This window comes from Phodopus roborovskii, unplaced genomic scaffold (assembly GCF_943737965.1).
Source record: "Phodopus roborovskii unplaced genomic scaffold, PHOROB, whole genome shotgun sequence".
Taxonomy (NCBI): Eukaryota; Metazoa; Chordata; class Mammalia; order Rodentia; family Cricetidae; genus Phodopus; species Phodopus roborovskii.
The window spans coordinates 25,519,222-25,543,409 of record NW_026125397.1 but is presented as its reverse complement, the minus strand read 5'-3'; the positions used below and the strand labels follow the sequence as shown (position 1 = coordinate 25,543,409).

Below are 24,188 nucleotides of genomic sequence, written 5' to 3'. Positions count from 1 at the left end.
CTCAGTTCTAGGAACTACCATGCTATTTTCAACTTCTATTTGATACCCCTTTTGACATTCCATAAGTCCTGTGGCATCTGTCTTTTATACCAGGCTTGCTTCATTTAACACACTGGTTCCAGTTCCACACATATTGTCAACAGAATCTCATCTTCTTTATGGCCGAGTGGAAGATGTATGTGTGTGTTCCAGTGTGTGTGTTCAGGGCTTCTACTTGCAATTCGCTGGAGAAGAGCCCTGATATCATCTCACTCTCCATTCCAATCCACGTCTATATGCATGTCCATTTTCATGCAAAAATTACCATGTCGTTTTACTTACTGTAGCTCTGCGTAGATAAGTCAGTGGTTAATCTGTTAGTAATACACTAGTCAGCATACGCTTGAAAATCTGAACAGGGAAAATTGTCAAAAGAAAAAAAAAAGGTTAAGAACGGTGATGTATTGTGGGAAGCCACAGCCCCAAGATGGCGCCTGGCTGGATGCCAGGTGGTCCAAGCTTAGCTGTAAACAAGCCTTATTTGGAAGGGCTTGATGGATCTGGTGCGCTTCCTCCTTCTGTGGCCTATCCGGGATCGCCAGGTGGCATGAGCTGATTGGGCAGTGAGCACACATTTAAGGGCTTGCTGGGGCTGGGGGAAGCGGACGCAGAACAGAAGAAGATTGTTCAAGGTTCCTGAAAAAACTGCTTAAAGAAGAGTCCGAGCACTGCGTCACGGGGGTCCAATGTATCTTCCTTCCTGTGATCTTGAGAAAAAGAATCATGCCAGTTCTGAGGATGAGGAAGAAGAAAAGTGCATAAGAAATCCTTTCCTCTTTAAACTGGTAAGAATCAAGAGCAGAATCCTCAAAAGTTGATCTGATGGAATGCAGTTACCAAAGTTCAGGTTTCTCCAGTAAAGACACATCGTTTCTTTATGTACATTCCTTCGAGTGTCTGCTTAATAATGAAATACTGCTGCTTTCAGAGTTAGTGATTAGAATAGGATCTGCCTGTATTTACAGCATTAAAAAACTTGCTTTTGTTCTCTGATCATAAATGAGGATAATTTACAATATGCTGAAACCATCTTGAGGTTTCTGGGGCTTCTTGAGTTCTTGAGTCAAAGTCCTGTTTTGTTTTTTACTCAGAATTAGCATAATACTAACTATGCCTTTCCTAACTTCCACACTTGGCTTTAGAGGGAAGACAGAAGCCACTGCTACTTGTGGTCCATCTATCTAAACTCTAACAGTCTTCAAGCAGCTTAATATGCTTTTCTTCCATCATCCATGGATGCAGCTAGCCCACAGTGATTCATCCTGAACACGTGAGACATGTGCTATCACTTAACTCCCTTAGGGATTACTAACAATTATGATTCCTTCTGATCCAATATCAGGTGTGGTAGTCTGAATAAAAAGGGTCCCGGTAGGCCCACAGGGAGTTACACTATTAGGAGCTGTGGCCTTGTAGGAATAGGTGTGTCACTGGGGGTGTGCTTTGAGGTCTCAGATGCTGAAGCCAGGTCCAGTATGGGTTCTCTTCCTGCTGCCTGCAGAGCCGGATGTAGACCTCTCAGCTCTTCCTCCAACACTAGTCTACCTGCACACCTCCATGCTTCCCAACAATAATGTCCTAATGTCTAAACTGTAAGCCAGACCCAGTTAACTGTCCTCGTTCACGTGTATTGCCGTGGTTATAGTGTCTCTTCACAGCAATAGAAACCCTGAGACAGTTGTCTTTGAGAAGCCCTTTCTACTTCAATATAGCCCAGCAGAGGCTACTAAACTTTTGCTGACATCTTGTGACGTAAGCATACTTTTCAGTTCCATTCTTTGACAACAGTATTATTTCCAATGCTTAGCTGTTATCTTTCTACTTATCCTGTCTTACAAAAAGAAAACTACAAAGGAAATGGAATAAAAGCAGGCGCTTTGAAAGGGCACGCATCCTGTCTGTGTAAAAGAGAATTAAATTAATTTATACCTTTCACACATGTCTTCCAAAATAAAACCATGACTTAACAAGGAAGGAGCTGCTTTACTAGAGTTGCCTGGAAAAGCGGGTCACGTCGCTCTCGAGGCACAGGGGCAACCCCACTAGTCTTGCTTCCCAGTCGACCCCACTGTGTAGCATGAGGACAGAGCTCGTATGAATACAGACATTTTAAAAAGTCAATTGTACGAATCGAATCCTATCTATCAAATCCTATCTATCCAAACTTTTTTTTTCCACTGCCAGAAAGAGGTTTCTGATTAAGGACCCAGATGGTTAAGAATAGTTGTCTAAGTAACTCCAGATGTTGTGTTTAGGGTTTTAGTTAAGTGGTAGGAACTGGGGGGGGGGGGGTTACCGTGCACCAAAAACCAAAAGAACGCTCCCTATTAGAAATGTTTGCCCTTCTGTCTTCAATGAGCCTGTTTTTGTAATGTTACTGGGAGGTTCCAGACAAACTTATGACAACCCAGGTAAGGTGCCAAAATTTAAGAATTAATTTCCATTGCATTGTTACTTTAAAATATGATCTGTGGTTAGCGTACATCAAAATTGTTTTACAAATCACAATCACATGGAACAATTGTAATGAATTGACCAATGGCATGAAGCAGTATTTAGAAACAGCTGTTTATGATACATTTTGGAATGTCAAATCCTGCATATTTTGTGGAGGTTGTGCACCTGTTGGTTAGAATTTGTTCTCCACATATAACTAAATATCCAGTGTCCTAACACTAATATATTTTCATGCAATACATTGAATATAATCATATTTTTCTGAAACATTCAGAGTGTTCATTGGTACACTATACAGATTCATACAGAATTCTATATTTGCTTCTATCCTCAAGGTGTATACCAACTGCCTGGAAGATTTCAAAATAAAAGTACGTAACTGCACCTTGTGGCAATCCAATCTTAACAAGTATTATGATCAGGCAAAGTTCCCCCACCTAATTTTAATTAACCCTGCTAGAATTTAATTGCATTTTCTCTTGGTTTGTTTCCAGGAAGTGTTGATTCCTATCTTTAATCTATGAAGTGTATGTAAGATGGAACACCACAATCCAATTAAAGTAATGACTAAGGCAAAGGGCAGGAAAGGGGTAAGAACCTCCGGTTAGGAAAAGTTTCATTCCACCCACTCATTCTGTGTGCACTTAGTGACAGTTTTCTGCATGGATTATAGATGGGGTAATGGGAATACAAGTCACCTACTTGGAGTTTGCAGTCTTGGGAACACACGAATTCTCAATAGTGTTTATTGTATGGGTATGCCTGAGTGTATGTATGTGCCAGCAGAATCCCCTGGGCCAGGAATTACAGGTGGCTGTGGGCTACTGTAAGATTGCTAGGAAGTGAACCCTCTACAAAAGCAGTAAGTGCTCTTAACCACAGAATCATCTCTCTAGCCCAGAAGACGGCTTCTCTTTCTTTTTCTTTTGTGGAGCAATGGATATTATATTTTGCAAATACACAGAAGAAGCATGCAATGCTGCCTGCACTGGTCACAGCCCTGGGCCACAACTCTACGCAATCCTTTGCAAATGGACCTGTGGTGGCCGAACCTTTCATCTGCCTTTAATTATTTACTGTGACCCCTGCATTATCTTCAGATAAAGACACACCATCTTGTCTTCAGAATGACTTCTGTTGCTGAGTTACACTGCTGGATGGACCTTTCTCTTAGTTCTGGTTTGTCTTTCTTAACTGGGACCATTACCATATTGCCTACACAGCCACACAGCAGGAAGTCTGCCCAGCCATTCCTGGGTTCCCTTCACAGAATTTTTTTTTTTTTTTCCTTTAGCACAGTTGATTATAGCTCCTATCAGAAGACCCAGGGAAATCCAGAATTTCACTCTGGAGGTCCTACAGCATCCTCGATTCAAAAATCTTGAGTACTCAGGAAGATGGGAACACTTAAGGACCAGGTTGATCAGTTTAATCTGTGGTCAGCTGTGAAGAAGCAGCTCAAAGGCTGGGTGTAGTGGTGCATCCCTTCAGCCCCATTACTCAGGAGGCAGAGGCAGGTGCACCCCGCCAGCCTGGTCTACAGAGTGAGTTCCAGGCCAACTACAACTATACAGAGACACTGTCCTAACAAAATAAACAAAACAGGAAAACAGCAGCTCAAATGGTCATCTGGAGGTCTTTACTAGACGAGTGGAAACAGCCATCTCTTGAGACAACAGATGGGGCCACAAGGGAGTGCAAGTCACTGATGCCACAGCTGCTCATTTCTTAGAGGACAGGAGGGGGTAAGCAATTTGACCTGGGGCAACCAAGGACTGCTTAAGGAACGGGGGAACACTTGCATTCAACCCTAACTGTGGCTAAGCAGAGCTTCCTAAATGTGAATGTAGGTTTATTTCTTGCTACTCCAGCTTAAGGTGACAAGTGGGAAGAGGCAGAAAACGCTAGACAGGAAGAAAACTCTGCAAAACCTGCCTGTGTCCTCTGGAACACAGGCTGCTCCTGAAGCTGCTAATGGAGCTCCATGGACCAAAAAAAAAAAAAAAAAAAATCTGCAGGAAACTTTGCTAAACTGACATTGGTACAACCTAAGATTAACAGCCACCTAGAGAGACAGGCACCTCATTTTTAATCCAACTACAAATGCTCCTTCCCTAACTACTGAGAATCTGAGTGCCCACATGGCTCCAGCAGCAGCAATGGCTCCTTAGCAAACAGCTGCTGACAGACCAAGGAAAAAAGATGTGTCAAATCCACAAAGGGAGCTGCCATGAGGTCACGCCTCACCTCCCTCCCATGGTGACACCCTATTTGTTACTGACCCAACCTAGACTTTACAGAACCTACTGTGCATTATGTTCGCCGGTGCCGGGTTCCCGATTCATTAGTAAATCCCATTTTATTCTAAGTGTATTGATGGAATAATACTTTGTTCCAGAAAGGATGGCTATTTTGTCAGAGATACTTCCTAGCTTCTACTCAGGAAGGAGAAAAGGAGCTATGTAGTGACTTATTTCCTGAGCGTTTCTTCTAGGGAGCCTTCAAGGTAGTCTTAGTAGTCCTGAATGTAGGAATTATTATTCCCATATTACTGATGAGAAAACCGAGGCTCTGAGTGACTAGCTTGTCTAAACAGGTGGTAGGTGACATCTAGAAGCTTCTCAAATCCCAAGTCAGGTCTACCTGCTTCCAACTATGTTCTTCCAAAGTTACAGCATGCAGCTTTAACTGCCATGGTTTCTAGTAACTGCTGTCATGACCCATTTCCACCTCATATTTGTACAACATGGCACACCTTCCAGATAATTTTAATCTATAATATTCCTTTGGGCTCGTGACTATCCTTCAAGGGAAGGTGCTGGAGGATGTAACTAGCCTGAGACCACAAAGAAATCATTAGACACAAATAATAGCTAACAATGGCAGTGGTATTTGTTAAGCACGTAAGGTAAAGCTCTTATGTTATAATATGATCCTTATTACAATATGTCAGAATATTCTGCAGATCCTACACACATAGGAAATAGCAGGTTAAAGTTTTAAGGATCATTAAGTGCACGAGCCCATGTTCTTATGTACATTACACAGGTCTGCACCCCGGACTGCAGTGCTCTTTATAGATAGTATACATTTGCCATAATTAAGTTAGGCTAAAACTAGAAGCAGGATGCATTCCCAACTCGGTGCTGAATGAAGAGAGCAGAAGGAACAAACAGGTGACAAGATTAACATCTACCAGGAATGTCACAAGGCAATAGACACAGACAGTCAGCAACATAATTTGGGAGAAATTAAACAATCAAGGTCCCAGGCTATCCTCTTTGGGACAAAAGATATTACCTCAACAATTTAACAAAGACATCATTATTCGAGCAAACATTCACAATCAAGTATATAGAAAAGTTCGTCTGATCAAACAGTAAAATCACGAAAGATGAAACAGCTTCACTCCCAATGCGGCCCCTAGGCTGACCAGGCACACGGCACACTGTTAAGAATCTGTAAAGTTAGATTAAAATGCTAGGCCGAGAACTACCAACTTCCATACACTCACTTTGGACTCATGAAATCACCTCATGAATACTTTGCTGTCGTGTAGTCATGCCTAAAAATTAGGTAAGAAAAATAATTTTATAATACATAAAATGCTTCTAATAAGGTCTCTATATAGCATAGAATTTGTTCTGGAAAACTAGACAGCATTCCTTTCAAAGATACAGCAGCAGGCCAAGGATGGCTGAGGCCGCACTGTCCTTCGGGGAATCCTTAGGAGTCAGCACCATATCAGACAATGGTATCAAGGCCCAAATGACGAACTGTAAAGCTGGCCAGTCAACGGACACTTGTCTGTACGGTGATACAGGCCAGACCAGCAACTTACTGAAGAATCACCCGGACTTCCACTGTTGCAAAAAACAACTATGAAATGGAGCATTGCAGCAGGGTTAGACAGAAGTTTCCTCCCAGTCCATCTGGGATGAAATCTCATTAAGACACGGGTCATAAAGACCTCTAACACTTCCATCCTGTAGGACTGCTCCTTAAAACTCAGTGATAGATAGCTCCAGCAGTTCCTGAAGCTGACAGAGTCACTACATGCCCTCCCTCTCCAAGCATATGTACGTAGTAAGGACTGCTGGAAGACTCTCAGATCAGCCTGGAAAGGACTCTCTGACTTGTTGGGCTGCCTTTGGGCTGTACAGTGTGCTACAGGATCACAGCTTTTGCGAGCCAACGTCCACGTTGTGGAGGCTTTGGAGATCCAGCTGCCTGAGTCATTTCTGCTCCTGTAAGTAACCCCAGTAAACTCCTGGTTCACCAACGGGCTCTGGTGGTACCCTCACTTTGGTTGGTCATCAGTTCCTTATCTGTGTTGAGTAGATTTCTGCTCACATTTCCCCAGAAACAGTGTCACACAATGGGAGGTGATACTCCTAGGTGCCAATGGCACTGTTCATGTGTAAGTCCTCTGTCACATTTCCTAGGTTTCTAACTGGGACATCGTGTTATTGCCTCACACACTCTGGAATACAGTACCTGACAAAAGAAACTTAAAAACAGAACACAGTTCCAGGTCACATCCAGCATGGTAATGGTAGGGGAACAGGGGGCGGGGGCGAGTGTGAGGTAGCTAGTCACATGACAGTCAGTCAGGAAGCAGAGTGATGGATACAACTTTCAGTTCACTTTCTCTTCCTTTGTTCAGCCCAAGAAATGGTGCTGCCCACGTTTAGGGTGAGTCTTCCCACTTTATTTAACTTAAAATAATTCCTCACACCCTGACCAGAGGCTAGCCACTCTAATAGTCCCTCACAGGCCTGACCACAGGCTAGCCTACACTAAATAATCTCTCACACCCTGACCACAGGCTAGCCACTCTAAATAATCCCTCACAGGCCTGGCCACAGGCTAGCCTACTCTAAATAATCCCTCACAGGCCTGAGCACAGGCTAGCCACTCTAAATAATCCCTCACAGGCCTGGCCACAGGCTAGCCACTCTAAATAATCCCTCACAGCCTGACCACAGGCTAGCCTACTCTAAATAATCCCTCACAGCCTGACCACAGGCTAGCCTATTCTAAATAATCCCTCACAGGCCTGACCACAGGCTAGCCACTCTAAATAATCCATCACAGGCCTGAGCACAGGCTAGCCTACTCTAAATAATCCCTCACACCCTGACCACAGCTAGCCACTCTAAATAATCTCTCACAGGCCTGACCACAGGCTAGCCACTCTAAATAATCCATCACAGGCCTGAGCACAGGCTACCCACTCTAAATAATCCCTCACAGGCCTGACCACAGGCTAGCCACTCTAAATAATCCCTCACAGGCCTGACCACAGGCTAGCCACTCTAAATAATCCATCATAGGCCTGAGCACAGGCTAGCCACTCTAAATAATTCCTCACAGGCCTGAGCACAGGCTAGCCACTCTAAATAATCCCTCACACCCTGACCACAGGCTTATCTTCCAGATGACTCCAGATCTGTCCGATGGACAATTAATATTGACCATCAAAGACATCACCTTAGCACAAAGCAGCTTTCCAGGGAAGACCTAGTTCTGCCCTACCTCTCCTCCATCCTTAAGTAGTGATGGGGGAACCTAAGAATGCAGCAGCCTTTACCTTGACATTGTGAATCATGACTTAACTAATGATGGGGAGGGAGCCCATGAAAGATTAGGGAAGAATGGAATAAGAAAAGGTCTGAAAGTAGAGAGGGAAGTCAACAAAGCAGAAGATTCAAAATGGCTCTTTCATTCCAAGAATAAATTTGATTTGGTGATATTTAACAAACTGACAGGAATTATGTCACAAATCCCTTATAACTATTATTATAAACACTATCAATACTATGTTCATACAAATTATCAATGTTTGGCAAATTCAAAACATTATACAGAGTATTGCATAATATTCATTAGGCCTATCTCTAATACAATGCTGAAAATAAAACCGTTCAGTTTGCTTAAAAAGAAAAAAGATCTTTGAAGCCAATAAAATAACATTCCAAAGAGATTCTGGAAGAATAGTAATGTTTAAAACTATTTATAAGTGTTTGTTAAAATGAAGTCTCAGTACACAAAAACAGAAAAAAGAAAAAAAAAAAAAACCAGAAGAAATCCAGCTTCATCGCCAAATGACACTTACTTCTAGAGCCTGCGTCAAGTGTGTGGCCTCTGAAGGGCTAACACCTAGGCCCTCCTTTTGAAACCTCTTCTAGGAGTTGTTTTTAGAAGAACATTCACTGAATCGGTCCTTAAGCCACAAGCACAGACGAGTATGTGCTGGGATGAATAGCTGCTAAGATGTTTCGTTTTTTCTTGTTTGCTTTGAGACAGGTTCCACATGGCACACACCTAGTCTTAAGACTGTATAGCTCAGGATAATCTTGAACTTCTGATCCTCCTGCCTCACCTCCTGAGCACTGGGATTACCAGGAGTGCCATCACCAATCTCCAGCAGCACGTGGTACAGTATGAACCCTAACAACCCCCAGGGCTTTGTGCACGCTAGACAAGCACCCCACTTCTAAGGTGCTGACGATTGTGAATCTATGAGACAGTAAGAAACACTCATGTATTACAGTAATAATGGAGACAAACTGTTAATATTGTAGTAATGATCAAGATAAGAAAAATGGCTGAATTCAAATTTATCAGAATCTAAACAAAGAATTAATGTAAGGATTATAGTACTTAAGAAACGGGCAGCCTACTAAGATTGGTTTTGATTTAAATAACTAAAGCAACTCCAGATCCAATGAACTTATCTGAGATAGGAGAGTATCAAAAATTCTCACCCAACCCAAGATCCATGAAGAAGTTCCTTGAATGGAGGAGAGGCTATATATTTTGGAATGTGCTTTACCCCAAATCAATCATAACCTAGTGAAAAAACAAAACAAAAGAAAGTAACACTCTGTTGGGAGCACAGCGTGAATGTCCTTGAGCCCACAGATCTCCAGAGAAACCAGGAACATTTAAGCACACAGGACTGTGCTGAAAGGAATGGACATGAAGCCTGCTCTTCCATCGACAAGGCTGGGAGTTAGAGGTGACTAATAGCCAGGCTCTAACAACTGGGACCAGAGGCAGCTAATAGACCAATGACCTCTAAACTATCTGTATGCTTGAGGTCAGGCCCTTAAGTTAGTGCAAGTATTCTATCTCCAGAACCCATCTTCTTGGAAGAAATGCCAAGTACCCTGAGATGAGTTTTGACTTAATTATGCTTTCTTGTGCACTAAGGAACTGTATTACACCAGGAAACTTTCCCCCGATTATACTGGGTTTAAATATGCTTGCAAAAACTACCTGGCATCAGACTCTCGAGAAGGTTGGATCCAGGCTGACAAAGTCAATTTGAATTAAGTGAGTTTTCACCTATTCATGGTTCATTTTCCTGCAAAAACTCCATCAATAACCCATGGCCCTACATGGCACTGTAAAGATGGATCAATAATTAAGAGCACTTAGGACCCTAGTTCAATGATCAGCACCCACACAGTAGCTTACAACTGTAACTCCAGTTCCAGATCAAACATCCTTTTCTGGCCTGCATGGGCACCAGCATACACATGTCACACACATACATGCATATAAGACACTCATAGACATAAAATAAAAATAAATATTTTCTTTTGAAAGTTATTAGCACAGAGCTAATGGCTCAGTGGGTATAGGCACTCACCACCAAGTCTACCAACCTGAGTTCAGTCCCTCGAGCCCACATGGTGGAGGGAGAAAACTGGTTTCCAGAGTCCTCTGAGCTCCACAAATACAACTGTGACATGTGCATATCCACACATACATGAACAGATGGGAAAGATTGGGAGGGAGAAGCAGGGGGAGGATATGATCAAGATACAATGTATACATGGATGAAATTGTCAAAGAATGAATAAAAATACTCTTCTAAAACCGTTAACAGTGCAGGTCCACCAGTTGACTGGTAAGGGATGTGTACATGAAGCAAGATGGAGGGCATGTTCTGAGCAGTCTCCTCTCACAGTAGTCAGCATGAGGACCCATACCTAAATTTCAGACAGTCTGACATACTGTCAGACACCATACAGTGGCTCTCCAGGTCAGAGGGGAGAACTATTGTATCAAGACGCACAAAACGGATGCTGATCAAATTCTCTTTCCTTACTGTCCCTGTATCCCAGTGTATTAGAATTTCTAGAGACTGAACTCTTAAAAGACAGGTGCACTGATGGGTTCTGGATGGAGCACCCTGTGTATGGACAGGCCTCCTTTCCCACCTTCTTGTTGACAATCTTTAAAACGCTCTGACATAAAATGATGTTGTATGAACCTGTGAAGATTCCTCCATGAAAATAGCTTAGCCTCCAAGGTTTTGGAACAAGCCAATAGGCATTTAGCAAGTAGCAACAAGCCAACGGGCATTAGCAAGCAGCTGAAGTAACTATTTCCTTTTGAGACATGGCTCTTGGCTCCCTACTGGACTCCAGTGAAAACTGACTAGAACATTAGTGACCATGCAGGCAAGTTATTATTAGATGCATTTCGTTGAAATTCTAGCAGGCCCAAATGGATTCTCAAGGCCCAACTGAGCTGTAAATCAGATCGCTGGCAAAATACCTCATGAGTGTCCTGCTATGTATGTCCATCTCTCACTCTGTTCCTACAGCTTCATGAGTTTCTGTGACCACCAAGCTTGAGGGGGATGAAATGGCTCCCTGCTTACAGAAAGACATAAATACTGGATTAGAATTAGCAGAAGTGCATGGTTACAACACAACTCTCCAGGGGGATCCTGAGAATTAGGTGAGAGGGTAAGTCTTCCCTATGGAGAAGACAGAGATGTGGATGCATACCCTTATTCATTATAAATAGTTCTTAAGTAGTCCAGAGTTAGGATTTACAAGGCAATTTTGGACATGTCTAATAGACTTGGGCTCAATGACAAGAACGTAGATGGGGCATGTCTGGACAGTCGGTGACAGGGTGACTTTGAGAAGGACAATTTGGGTACATCTCTGGAATGGGACACCACCTGAAAACACATGTTCTGTGTGACCATAAAACTACCTCACTAGAGAAGAATGGCTATTCTCAATGCCTGGCCAATTCAGTCCTCCATTAAGTGGCAGTTCTGATAGCTGGAAGGCTAAACACATCTTAACAAGGACATCTTTTCATCAAGGCTAACTTGGTGGCATCTCTGCTAAATATACCCAAATGTAAAGTCCTTCAGATGAGCCACATACTCAGAAGGAGCAGAGTCTGGTGACTCCTCGCAATAGTGATGTTAATAACTTGTCAAACTCCTCAGAAGAGACACCAATTGTGCTTATATGTGATTTGCTTATCATACTGCTACCATTGCAATGACCTGTGGACTCACTTGTGTGTTCACATGACATCCAACTCAGCAGTACCTCAGGTGAGTGAAACCATGATTATGGCAATATAGGAACTTCTGTGTTTTTAAACAGACATTTCCCCATCTTCCAGAAGCAACTGGCTCACAGTACGGTAAAACAGCCCATACGACATGCGCCGGGCCCCCACAGGGAATTGCCTTGTTGGAAAGTTGGGCTACTGCTGTGGAATGCAGTTTGTGAGTTGAACTAGCATTGGACACAGCACTTCTCACAGCTACAACTATTATGATTTCTCTAGATTTCGTTTTGTGTCCAGGGAAAGAGTGCTTCTGCCAAGAGACTCAAAAATGCTGCTCTGAACTAGAAGCTAAGGTTGCTACCTGGCTCTTCATGGCAGAAAAAGAGCAAGGGAGACTTAAATACAGAGATACAACAGTTACCAAGAATAGATAGACAGGTAGGTGGGTGGATGGATGGGTGGATGGGTAGATGGTTGGGTGGGTAGGTGGGTAGGTAGGTAGGTAGGTAGGTAGGTCAATCAATCCTAGTTACAATGGAACCGAAAATGAGCATAAAGAACAATTTGTCCTTAGAAGAGACGTACTTATGACTCTATCATGCTGTTTTATAACTTTTATATACGGACAGCTGGGCTAGGCCATAAACGATTAAACCCTTCATGATGAGGATAAGAATCAACCCAAGCAAAGAATCCTAGGTAGCTGAGGTCATGGCCATTTACAACTATAACCCAAGTCCTTATACATGAATATTTAGCTATGTTCCAGTAATACTGTTTAAAATTCAAACTAACACTACAAGCAGTAAGAAATATTTTTCTTTTTCATGCAAAAGCAGGTTGGAAGAGGTCACAGAGAACTATGAAAATTGCAAGGATACTTGCTACTGTCCAGTCCAGGATGCACATGACGGGACACTCAAAACTTGCTTTCAGAGCCCCCACTACATCAGCACTCAAAGCAGTAGGGTGGGAGAAGGGGTTGGGGTGCAGGAGAGCCCCCAACTCCTTTCAAGTATTTCTACCAATTTATCTTTATCCTTTATTTTATCTTGCCAAAGGCCAATCACATGGCCACTCCTAGTGACAAGGAAGATCAGGAAATACAGTTCCTCAGCTGGGGAGCATTGCTGTCCGGAGTAAGTCCTGGGGGAAGACAAAAGGAAAGTTGAAAAGGCAGCCATTAGCCATTGCTTTTGTGTCAAGGCTTCTTGGTATTTCCTTGCCCTACTCTGTTCTCTATCTAGATGGGCATAATTGTTAGCTGATCAATCTGACATTTAGCCCGCAATTTAAACAACATGCAAGCTGAGTCAAAGTATAATGAAAAGATCAGCTACCACTCGGAGATCCTAAGCTTGACAGTAGGTTACCTTTCTGGAGAGGCCCCATGGAGGACCAATTGCATGGTGGGGGGATCCTTCAAATTATCTATACAACAAAAACACAGGGGCACAGTACATTCAGGCAAAGGGAATGCTACCTTTTGTCTTACATTTCATTTCTTCCTTGGAGAATTTCTTTCTCTTACTCTGTGAAATATATCAGTTTATCACCCAACTGGCCAAGGGGTGGCCAAGGCTTATGCAGGGCTGATCACCACCGTACATACTACCAGCATACAGGGAACTCAGTTGGGTTAGGTTTGAGATGTAAGAAAGGCCGGACTGCCTCCCATGGGACCCTGAAGCTAGAAGACCCATCCACGGAGTAATCCAGCCAGAGCCAATGCTTCTGACACAATACAGCCACAGAGACTGGCCATTCCTGCTTCTGGCTTCCCTACCACTTCCCTGTCCCCATCAGAGGTTCCAAGACCCAATTAGCTCCTCCTTGTCAAGTTATCCCAAGTCAATTTGCTTTAAAACATGTTGATACAATCCTATGTACTATCTTTGAGGGACTGGAAACCCTGTATGTTCAATCTGACCTGGGCTGAGTACTTCCAACTCTGGCTCTGGTGTCCATCTTCCTTGTTGATACCTGAACCACCTCTGATTGCATTTTAGACATGTCTTCCTGCCACAGACACTGCCCCTGCAAATAGCTACTCCGATTACTTGAGATTTGTTCCTCGTCATTTCCATAGCTGCTACTTAAATCCATACCCCACCCTCATCCTTAGGCTCCCTGAGAGCACATCAATGTCAGTGCTCAGGAATCTACCAGAGATGTCTCTGATGTCTACTTAAATCCATACCCCACCCTCATCCTTAGGCTCCCTGAGAGCACATCAATGTCAGTGCTCAGGAATCTACCCGAGATGTCTCTGAGGTCTACTTAAATCCATACCCCACCCTCATCCTTAGGCTCCCTGAGAGCACATCAATGTCAGTGCTCAGGAATCTACCCGAGATGTCTCTGAGGTCTACTTAAATCCATACCCCACCCTCATCCTTAGGTTCCCTGAGAGCACATCAATGTCAGTGCTCAGGAATCTACCCGAGATGTCTCTGACCCTAGAACCACTCTTCTTTCCTATGGCGTCAATTAATTCTTCAACTTTTTAATCATAACACATATGTAATATTTTATTGTACTGGTGGTTTTATATGTCTCCTTTATTGAACTAGAAATCTTGGTAAGGAGTAGACCAATGTGACTGACTTCATGTATGGTAGGTTTTGTGTTTTCTATGATAAGCACAGAAACCTGGCCATTAGGGGACACATTTAAGAAGAGCTAAAGAAGAAATTGATGAACTATGGCAATCTTCTTCCAGGTCTCCGTGCACCCAGCTTATCTTTTCTACGATTTATGATCTCTACAACTGCTAAAGCTGCTGACAATGAGATAAGGTTGTATCTTATTTATCTATTTATTTATCTACTTATTTATTTATTTATTTTTGGGTTTTTGAGACAAGGTTTCTCCTTATAATAGCCCAGGCTGTCCTGGAACTCACTTTGTAGACCAGGATGGCCTTGAACTCACAGAGATCTGACATGGGATGTCTTTCTATATGCTGTGAATATGTGTTGCTTTTATTGGTTGAAAGATAAAGCTGATCTGGCCAATGGTCAAGCAGAATACAGCTAGGCAGGAAATCCAAACAGAAATAAAGGAAGAAGGTGGAGTCGGGAGACGCCAAGTAGCTGCCAAGGGGACAAGATGCCAGAACATTACTAGTAAGCCATGGCCATGTGGTGATATACAGATTATTTAAAAAAAAAAAAAAAAAAATGGGTTAGGTAATAAGAGAGCTAGCCAGTAATAAGCCTGAGCCATTGAGCAAACAATTGTAATTAATATTAAGCCTCTGAGTATATATGCAGAAACTGGCGGGCAGGATGATAAACCTCCAACCACAGAGATCTTCCTGTCTCTGCATCCCAAATGCTGAGGCAAGACCACCCACCCAGCTAAGATTACATCTTCTTAACGCAATATAAAGATCACCTCAAAAATCTGGCCTCAACTTTTCCTTTATCTCTTAAATCAGCTTATTTAGTTCACAGATATTCCACTGGCAGTAGCCAAAAACTAGAGACAGCCCCACTGTTCATGCACTGCTTATCAGTAAGCAAACTTTTATATCTGTGATGGACAAGCCTATCTTGATGGTTTTCTGTCAGTCTGTCTTCTCAGACTCAACTGATAAATGCTCCCATCATACTCCCTGTAGGCAAGTCTGTGGAGTATATTCTTGATTAGTAATTATGTTGGAAAGCCCAGACGACTGTGAGCAGTGTCACTCCTGTGCAGTCCTAAATTACACAAGAAGCAGGCTGAGCCAGGTGTGGCGGATCAACCTTTAATCCTCGGGAGGCAAAGACAGGCAGATATCTCTGAGTTCAAAGCTGGCCACACACTGATGAAACACAAAAAATAAAAGACCCAGAGTCAGATATTGGAGTTCAAACTTCAGGCTGAAGAACAGAAAAGCAGGAGAGGGCCACTAGCTCTTATCACTACAGCAGGCTGAATGGGCTGATCTGCTGCCTCTCCTCAGCATGGATGCAGAATCCTGAGACTGAATGTCTTCCTCAGCAAGGCTGGAGAATGAATGCCTGATCCTGACCTTGCTCCTGTCTTACGTACCTCTCTAACGCTGGGATTAAAGGCGTGTGATTCCCAGTTGCTGAGATCATCTTTGTGTGAGCTATTTCTCTTTGAGGCTGGATCAATGTTATATAGATCTGGGTGGCCTTGGACTCACAGAGATCCGTCTACCTCTTAATCCTGAGTCCTAGGACTAAAGGTGTGTACCGCCACTTCCTAGCTTCTGGCTTCTGTGGCTTATGGCTGACTTTGCTTTCTGAATCCTCAGACAAGCTTTAATGAAACATAAATAATGTATCACCACACCCTATCTCAAAAAAATAAAAAGGAAGAAAAAAAAAAAAAAAACAAGCAAGCAATCAAGCAGGCTGAGCAAACCACGAGGAGCAAGCCAGTAAGCAGCACTCCTCCATGGCTTCTGCGTTAGGTTCCTGCCTGGAGTTCCTGCCCTGAATTCCCTTCAAGATGGTCTATAACCTGTAAACTGAAATAAACCCTTTCCTCCCCATGTTGCTTTTGGTTATACAGTTTTATCACAGCAACAGAAACCTAAGAGATGCTACAAACAAGAGTCTTTAGCAATAAAATAAATACAGTTCGTGCCTATGTTCTGCCCAGCTTTCTGGTCATTTACAGTAGAGGAGCAAGTCTACAGGCCTCCTCTTTTGTTTCATCCCATTCCGTGCTATACAACTACAAATTTTCCTAGATTTGCCATGACCGAGGCAATTCTTACAAAAGCAAACACTTAACTTGCTTGCTTACAGTTTCAGAGGTTTCGTGTCTACCATCATGGTGGGGAGCATGGAGAGGGCATAACAGCACTCACAGCCCTGGAACAATAGCTTAGAGCTACATCCTGATCTGCAGGCCACAGAGACGCACCGGGCCTGGCATGAGCTTTGGAAACCTCAAAGCCCACCCTCCTAATCCTTCTCAAATAGTGTCATTCTCTGATGACTAAGTGTTCAAACAGCTCAGCCTATGGGGGCAATATTCAAACCACCACACCCCTGAAACAAACATCTTTCAGAATGTAACTCTTTTTTTGATTGTAGGAAAGTGCTTCAACTCTACACGCCAGCAAGAACTAAGCAGACCTGTAATTAAACATTAATATTTCCACAAGAGAATGAATATCCACACTTACTGGGATGAAGAAGAGGTATAAAGTACCATATCCATTAAGGTCAGGTTATGAGTCTGAAAAGTACTGAAAAGTTTTCTGAGCTTTTAAGATTCTTAAGGTGTGTGTGTGTGTGTGTGTGAGAGAGAGAGAGAGAGAGAGAGAGAGAGAGAGAGAGAGAGAGAGAGAGAGAGAGAGAGAGAGAGGGAGGGAGGGAGGGAAACAGAGAGAGAGAGGGAGGAAGAGAGAGAGAGGGGCAGAGAGACAGAGAATTGGGGGGGGGGCTGAACCATATTCATTCCACCACTGCATCCAGTTTTTTCACAGGACTTTCTTATAAGCCAAATTCAGGTGCAATGGTAGTTTTCAGACAGTTCAGAACTGGCAATGCCACTGGACATCACCTTGGGAAATCCCTTCCTTCACTGTTTAGAACCTGAGAGCCAGAAAGATGAGATGAGTTACCTAGGGTCGCATGCTGTGTACCTGCAGCATGAAATTAGAGACACACGCCTACAGTCCCCCCCCCCTTCTCTTCCATTCCCCCCTCGTCCCTTGCCGGCCCCACTGAGCCTTGATCTGAAGCAATGTATCTCAGTTGTTTTTTTTTTTAAAGTACTGAAATAATTACAGAAAACAAGTTGCAAAAAAATAGGATAGAGTTCTCTGTACCTTGGTCCCAGCTTCACTCAATAGTGGCAAAATTTTACTTGTAGTATAATACTGAAATCCTACCCCAAATCACCTTCATTCTATTTTCATTTAGCAGCTTCACAATCTCGTGTTCAGTTTGTACAGCTTCATCCCTTGTCTATAGACTTACATAACCACCATCACAAGGCTCCAAACTGGTCCATCAGCATGATACAGTTCTTCCTAGTTTCCACTCCTCCCTGCTCCTCAAAATGTCACCTAATTACAAGTCACTTATCCGTTCTCCATCTCTACAGTTTTGGCATTTCTTTGGCGTACATATCCCAGTCATGGTCCACTAGGGGAAGCCAGGGCAGAAGCCTGGAGGCAGGACCTGATACACACCATGGAAGGCTACTGCTCACTGGCTTGCTGGCTTGCTCCCAACGGCTTGCTCAACCCCAGAACCACCTGCCCAGGGTGAAGTACCACCCCAGTGGGCTGGGCCCTCCCACATCTATCGTTAATCAAGAAAATAAGTCAGTCTTCCTTACAAGCCAACCTTATAGGAGCATTTTCTCCTTTTTCCCAGACAACTCCAGCTTGTGTCAAATTGACAATAATAATAATAATAATATAAAATACATTGTATAAATGGAATTATACATAATACAAACTTATGGAACTGAGTTCTTAAAAAACAAAACAAAACAAAACAAAAAACTGGTGTTAGGAAACTGGGTGTGGTGGCTTTAATCCCAGCACTCAGGAAGCAGAGGCAGAGTTCCAGGCCAGTCAGGGTTACAGGGTGAGACCCTGCCTTCAAAAACACCAATAAATACAGTGATAAAATGTACTACCTGACCTCATTGGAGTATGTGGCTCAATAGTGCTAGCATAACAACTGCTCAGGGTCTACCCTTCCACTGAGGTTGGCCACTTGGAATCTTTGTGTAAGGAATTACTCTGTGTTTTTATGGGTTGCTAATTTCACTCAGCATATATCCTCAAGGTTCATCTCTGTTGGAACATATGCCAGTTTTTTATTTATTTTTTTTAAAGGTTGATTAACATTCCATTGATGCATTCACCACTGATGAACACATGAGCTGTTTCTACCTTCTGGCTATTGTAAATAATGCTATAAACATAAACATATAAAATCTGAAACTGTTTTTAACTTTTTCTGGAAATATACTTAGAAGTAGAATGGCTGAGTCACATGGTAACTCCTAGTTTTAAAGAGTAAAATTTAACTCTCCTTACTTCAAATACTTCCTTTGGGACTCATCCAAGCTGCATGAACTGGTTGGTATCAATACTTTTTTCTTGTCAAGTGGTGTCTATGTTTGGGAGGGCACATATATGTTTAAATAGATGTGTACAGGTGTGGAGGCCAGGGAGGGTCACTAGGTGCCTGCCCTGATCTTGTTCCCCCTTATATTCTGAGACACAGTCTCTCACTGAACTCAATTTATCTCTAGCTGAGATCGTTAATAATACAGGCTGGCTGGTCAATGGGCTCAAAGGCTCAGCCTGTTCCCATATTGTACCACAACACTTGGGTTACGGAATCCACTTGTGCAACTCTTGGTGCCCAGCTTTTTTGTGGGCACTTGGAATCTAAACTCAGATGCCCACGCTTGTACTGTAGGCAATTTAGTGACTGAGAAATCTATTCAGCTCCACCAAATAGAATTTATGGGTATGTGTTTATCATAGTGTGACCAATTATTCATCAATGAATGATATTTGGGTTGGTCCAGCTGGGAATATCAAATCCCCATGGTGAGAGCAACTTAATTGTCAACATTTGCTAATAAGACCTTTGCACAATTACATCCAACTTTCAACATTATAAACATCCCTGTATGGGTTCTGATATAAACATGTTTATTTCTTTGGGATAAATGTTTAAGAGTTGGACCAATGAGATATACAATATATATTTAATCTTATAAGAAACTGCCATTTTCCAGATTGGCCATACCAATTTACATTCCTATAAGCAATACATGCAAAATCTGGTTTTTCTGTGTCTTCAGCAGTTATCTGCTGGTGCTTATTTCATTCCCTCTCATGCGAACGTGACAGCATCTCCCAGTGAGGTAAATCTGCATTTCTCTAAGTGCTAACCCTGTTGAACAATCATAAGCCTACCTGTCACCTTTTCGTTCAACTGTATCATTTCTTTTTCCACTACTGAGTTTGTGACAAGGTTTCCTGTTTAGCCCAGAGTTTGCCATAGGAGTCCTCCAGTCTCTTCATCATCCTAAGTACTGGGATGACAAGCCTCCAGCCTCTTTACATGGTTGACAGAAATCAAATCCAGGTTGCTGTCCTGGCATAAGGAGCTGAACTGGCAAAGACATCTCCCAGCACAGCAATTTTTCTTCATAGTTGAAATAAATTACAAATCACAAAGTATAAGTTGTTTGTTAAATGATAAAGTTTAAAAAAAATAAAAACCCTAACAGCAGGTTTAATGCTGGTCCAGCATTATGTGTAAAAGCCTCACGATGTTAATGACTTCTACTTGAATAGTCCTATACCTGGATATTTGTTCAGAGCTGTCTACTTTTGTCTGTCTTTGTTAATCTTTCTGCAGGTGAACACTCTGATAGTGGGGAAATGAAACACCACTTCTTGGCTGTGACTGAATAAACACAAGTCAGTGCAACATCTGCACCTGTAATCCTTAAGCCAAACTCTGAAAAACACGCAAGATTTCCTCTTAGGAAAGCCATTTATCCACTGAGCTGAGCCAGAGTAATGTTAAACACACACACACACACACACACACACACACACACACACACACACACACACGGATTTATCCACTGAGCTGAGCCAGAGTAATGTTAAACACACACACACACACACACACACACACACACACACACACACACACACACACACAGAGTATAAAAAGGTGAAAGAGAAGAATGGATCAAAGCACTGGCCAGGCCCCGGAGTTGGCATGAGTGTCGCAGCGACCGAACAAGAGCGAGCACGAGCGGGCACCGGTGGGTCGCTCACCTGGCAGTGGAAAGCAGAGGATGCTGGGTCCCCACCAGCTTCCGGACCTGCATGGCGATGTTGCTGAGCTCGTCACTCAGCAGGCAGCGGAGGCTCATGAAGGAAGCGGGGTACCCCACGATCTTCTCCGCCTCTGACACCACCTGGTTCCAGTGCGCTGGAGACCTGGAGGACCGACCGCGCCAGGAGATGGTGTCGTGGGACCTGGGGCACCGCCGCTGGCCACCGGACAGGCGCAAGAGCAGCTGCCGCAGGCTCATGTTAGAGTCTGGGGTGTGTGGGGTCTGGGGTCGGTCGGGGAAGCCGTCCAGGGACGGATGGCTCAGGCAGCGAGCAGGGGCTGCACACGACTGCCGGGGTCAGACAGTGCAGACCCTCGGACAAACGTGGCTTTCTGGATCTGCAGCCGTACCCGGGGACAACGTTCGCTGCTTCTGCGACCTAAGCTGCCGGCGCTCGAAAAACAAAACAAAAACAAACCACACCGGCCACCGCTGGCAGAGGCACAGCCACAGCCTACATGGGGGGCGCCATGTCGGCGGCGCGGAATGCGGCCTGCCGTGAAGATGGGGGCGGGCCGACGGGCGGCAAGACGCGCGCCTTACTTTACGGCGCCGCCGACTCCGCCCCCGGAGGGGCGGGGCCTGGGCGGCGACCGGAAGGCGGTGCGGACGGATGGATGGAGGCCCCGGATCTGGGAGGGTTCCCGGTCTCCCGAGCACTGCCCCGGCCCGGCCCGGCGCAGCGTGGGTGAAGAAGAGCCGTCTGCGCCTGCAGAGGGGTCGCGCGCGGGGCCGTGAGCCGCTGCCTCCACCCCGCCCGGCCGCAGAGCTGGGCGCTCTCTGCACCAGGGTGGCCCCGAGGATGGGATGGAGCGCGGCTGGCTCCCCTCTCCAGGCCTGAAGATTCACCGGCCTGCACTGCATCTCATGTGTTGGCTCGCTTAACCTTCCGTTGCGTTTTAAAGATGTTCCTGTCCCCTGCGTTTTGGGGAAACTGAGTGATGGACGCACGGCCAGCACGGGTTGTAAATGACTACGGTCACTTTGAGCGAGAGTGTGAAGCCAGGCCTCGTGCACGAATGCCGGGCTCGAGCTCTTCCACCGAGCCACATACCAGACCTAGCAATTTGCTTATTTGGATTCATAATCTTTACCACGACATTAAGTAATATGCCGCCCAAAGGATTATTATCAGTGTGATGACGAGCTCAGTATTGGAAGGCACTTCTTGCTATATAGGCCTGAGAGGTGTGAGACTTACTATGTAGCAAGAGACGGACTGACCAGTAACTACTGAACCTTACCTACCTCTCAGACTATGGCATTACAGATGAGGGCCACTCTGCCCCTCTAGTGCTACCTACTCAAGTATGTCTAGCGTGTTGCCTTTCTATTACTCAAAGCAAGTGTTAAGGTCGCAAAACCTTAGGTTCAATCATTTGCAAATAAATAAATAAATTTAGGAAGCTAAGTAAAATGTAGGGCAGTGGTGCCACCCCCTTTAATCCCAGCATTAATGAGGCAGAGGCAGGAGGATCTCTGTGAGTTAAAGATCAGCTGGTCTACACAGCAAGTTCCAGGACAGCCTCCAAAGCTACAGAGAAATTCTGTCTTGAAAATGCAAAAGAAGAAAAAAGAAGCTAAATAAAGAAAAGAATAATAAAGGATTTTTGCCTACATTTTGCAATCAGGAATAGTTTTTAAAACTCAAGCTTTCAAATTTTGTAGTTCATATTTTTTAAGTTCATATCATCTAAATGAACTAGACTTTGAAACTACATACAAAATGAAGATTTAAAAGATAAAGAGAAATTGTTCACACTGTAAAACAAAATGCTTTTATCTGCAGAAGGTGTAGTCGCAGATCTCTTTGACTGCCAAATCTGTGATTTTAAGTTTCTATCTTAGGGCCAGCACTCAGGAGGCAGATGCAGAAGCATCTCTGAGTTCAAGAACAGCCTGATCTACAAAACCAGTTCCACACTAGCCAGGCTGGGCTCCGTAGTGAGATCCTGTGTCAAAATATAAAAATAAAAATTCTACTTTATTTACAAAAAAATTCAGTGTAGATAAAGCTTGGAAGTACATTTTATTGGAGGTGAATCACATTTAAAAACACTCTCCCCATAAGGGAGGTAAACTGAATCTTAAAGATAGTTTCTATGAAAGAGATATGTTCCTAGCAATAAAGCCCAACTCTGTTACTGTATAGAAATAAATGTGCAAAGTCGAGTATTTTGCCATTCTAAAAAGTTCCAAGGCCTGAGCTTCTGGGTTATCCAAGGAGAAAGAAGTCATGAAAATCCAGAGAGAGAAAGACTGAATGTGATATATTGTGCACCCAAGGCTGTTTCTTTTCCATCATGGTACCTTAAGGGTAACTTTTAATGCATTTGCCTTAATAACAATTCACAGCATGTACTTTAATTTCTCCACAGAAGCCAACTACATTATTCTCTGGTCATACTCTATTAACCAGGTTTTTGATTATTCATGGGACTTCTGGTCCCATTTACTTTAAATAACCAGCACTTTCCTTTATACTTACAGTTAAAAGGTTGCATTATATCTAATGATAATCAGTCTTAGAAGGACAAAATTATATTTGGTCTTTAATCCTCAGATAAATATATATTTCCTTAAATCTTCATAGCTTAAAGAAATGTCTGAATTGCTAATGACTTTTGCAGGAGCATGGAGGGGGTGTGTCTGAGATTCTACCCTTCCTTTGCTACTGATAATAGATATTTTAAAATGTGTGATTGTGTTCATAAAGGAGGAATACAGAAGTATTTCTCAGCCTCAGCATTATTGACATTTTGAAACATGATTCTTGGTTGAGGGGGGAAAGAAACCTGTCCTAATTCTTGTAAGATATTCAGCAGTATCCCTGACCTGTGCCCACTAGATGCCTGGAAATACCTTTTCCAAACTGTGACAACCAGATATCTTGTCCCTAAACACTGGTGAGTATCCATCCTCGGGATGACAAACTAGCCCACTGGAATATGAGAGATACTGAAAGCAAACCCTATCTCCAACTATGACATGTATTCCCACAAAGCATCAAGGGAAAAGTCTGTCAGAAGCTCTGCAAGATTGTAGTCGGCCATACACAGAAACTCCAACTTAGTAATTGGATATTTCCCAAGGCAGCAAACTAACAGAAGGTGGTCATGTTTCTTCTCAGAACCCCTTCTCAGTAAGTGGACTTACTTAGCCAACTCTCTGCATTTAGCCAACCTTAGAAAGAAGCTTGGCCATATTTTGTGGCCTCTTCTTTAAAATCACAAGCTAATCTTAGGAAACACAGGTATCAAGGTTGGTGATGCTGGGGGGCATTAGCATTCTCGTGATTTTGTGACTAAAAACAGGTAGAGACATTGCAACCACTCGTCTGTTGCTCTCTGTGCAGTTGCATCTTGTTTATCCTGAGAGAGCTCTTGCATGAGCAAAGGAAAGCATTGTTGTACACTTCGGAGCTGGATAATAAAGGGATCCATGTAATCGGTAGCAAAACCCCACAAGTTTGACCACCTGCTTGATTGACG

At 43.5% G+C, this 24,188-nt stretch overlaps 1 protein-coding gene across 1 annotated transcript in view; it reads right to left on the bottom strand.

Moving 5' to 3' along the window:
- The window catches only part of Pdss2 (decaprenyl diphosphate synthase subunit 2), a 167,033-nt gene extending 146,123 nt beyond the window's left edge, over window positions 1-20,910 (bottom strand). Inside the window, exon 1 of the mRNA XM_051175586.1 lies at window positions 20,636-20,910. Within this exon, the coding sequence (XP_051031543.1) occupies window positions 20,636-20,895 (260 nt within the window). The 5' untranslated portion in view covers window positions 20,896-20,910. The remainder of the gene's footprint in view (window positions 1-20,635) is intronic.
- Between the last annotated feature and the right edge of the window lie 3,278 nt (window positions 20,911-24,188).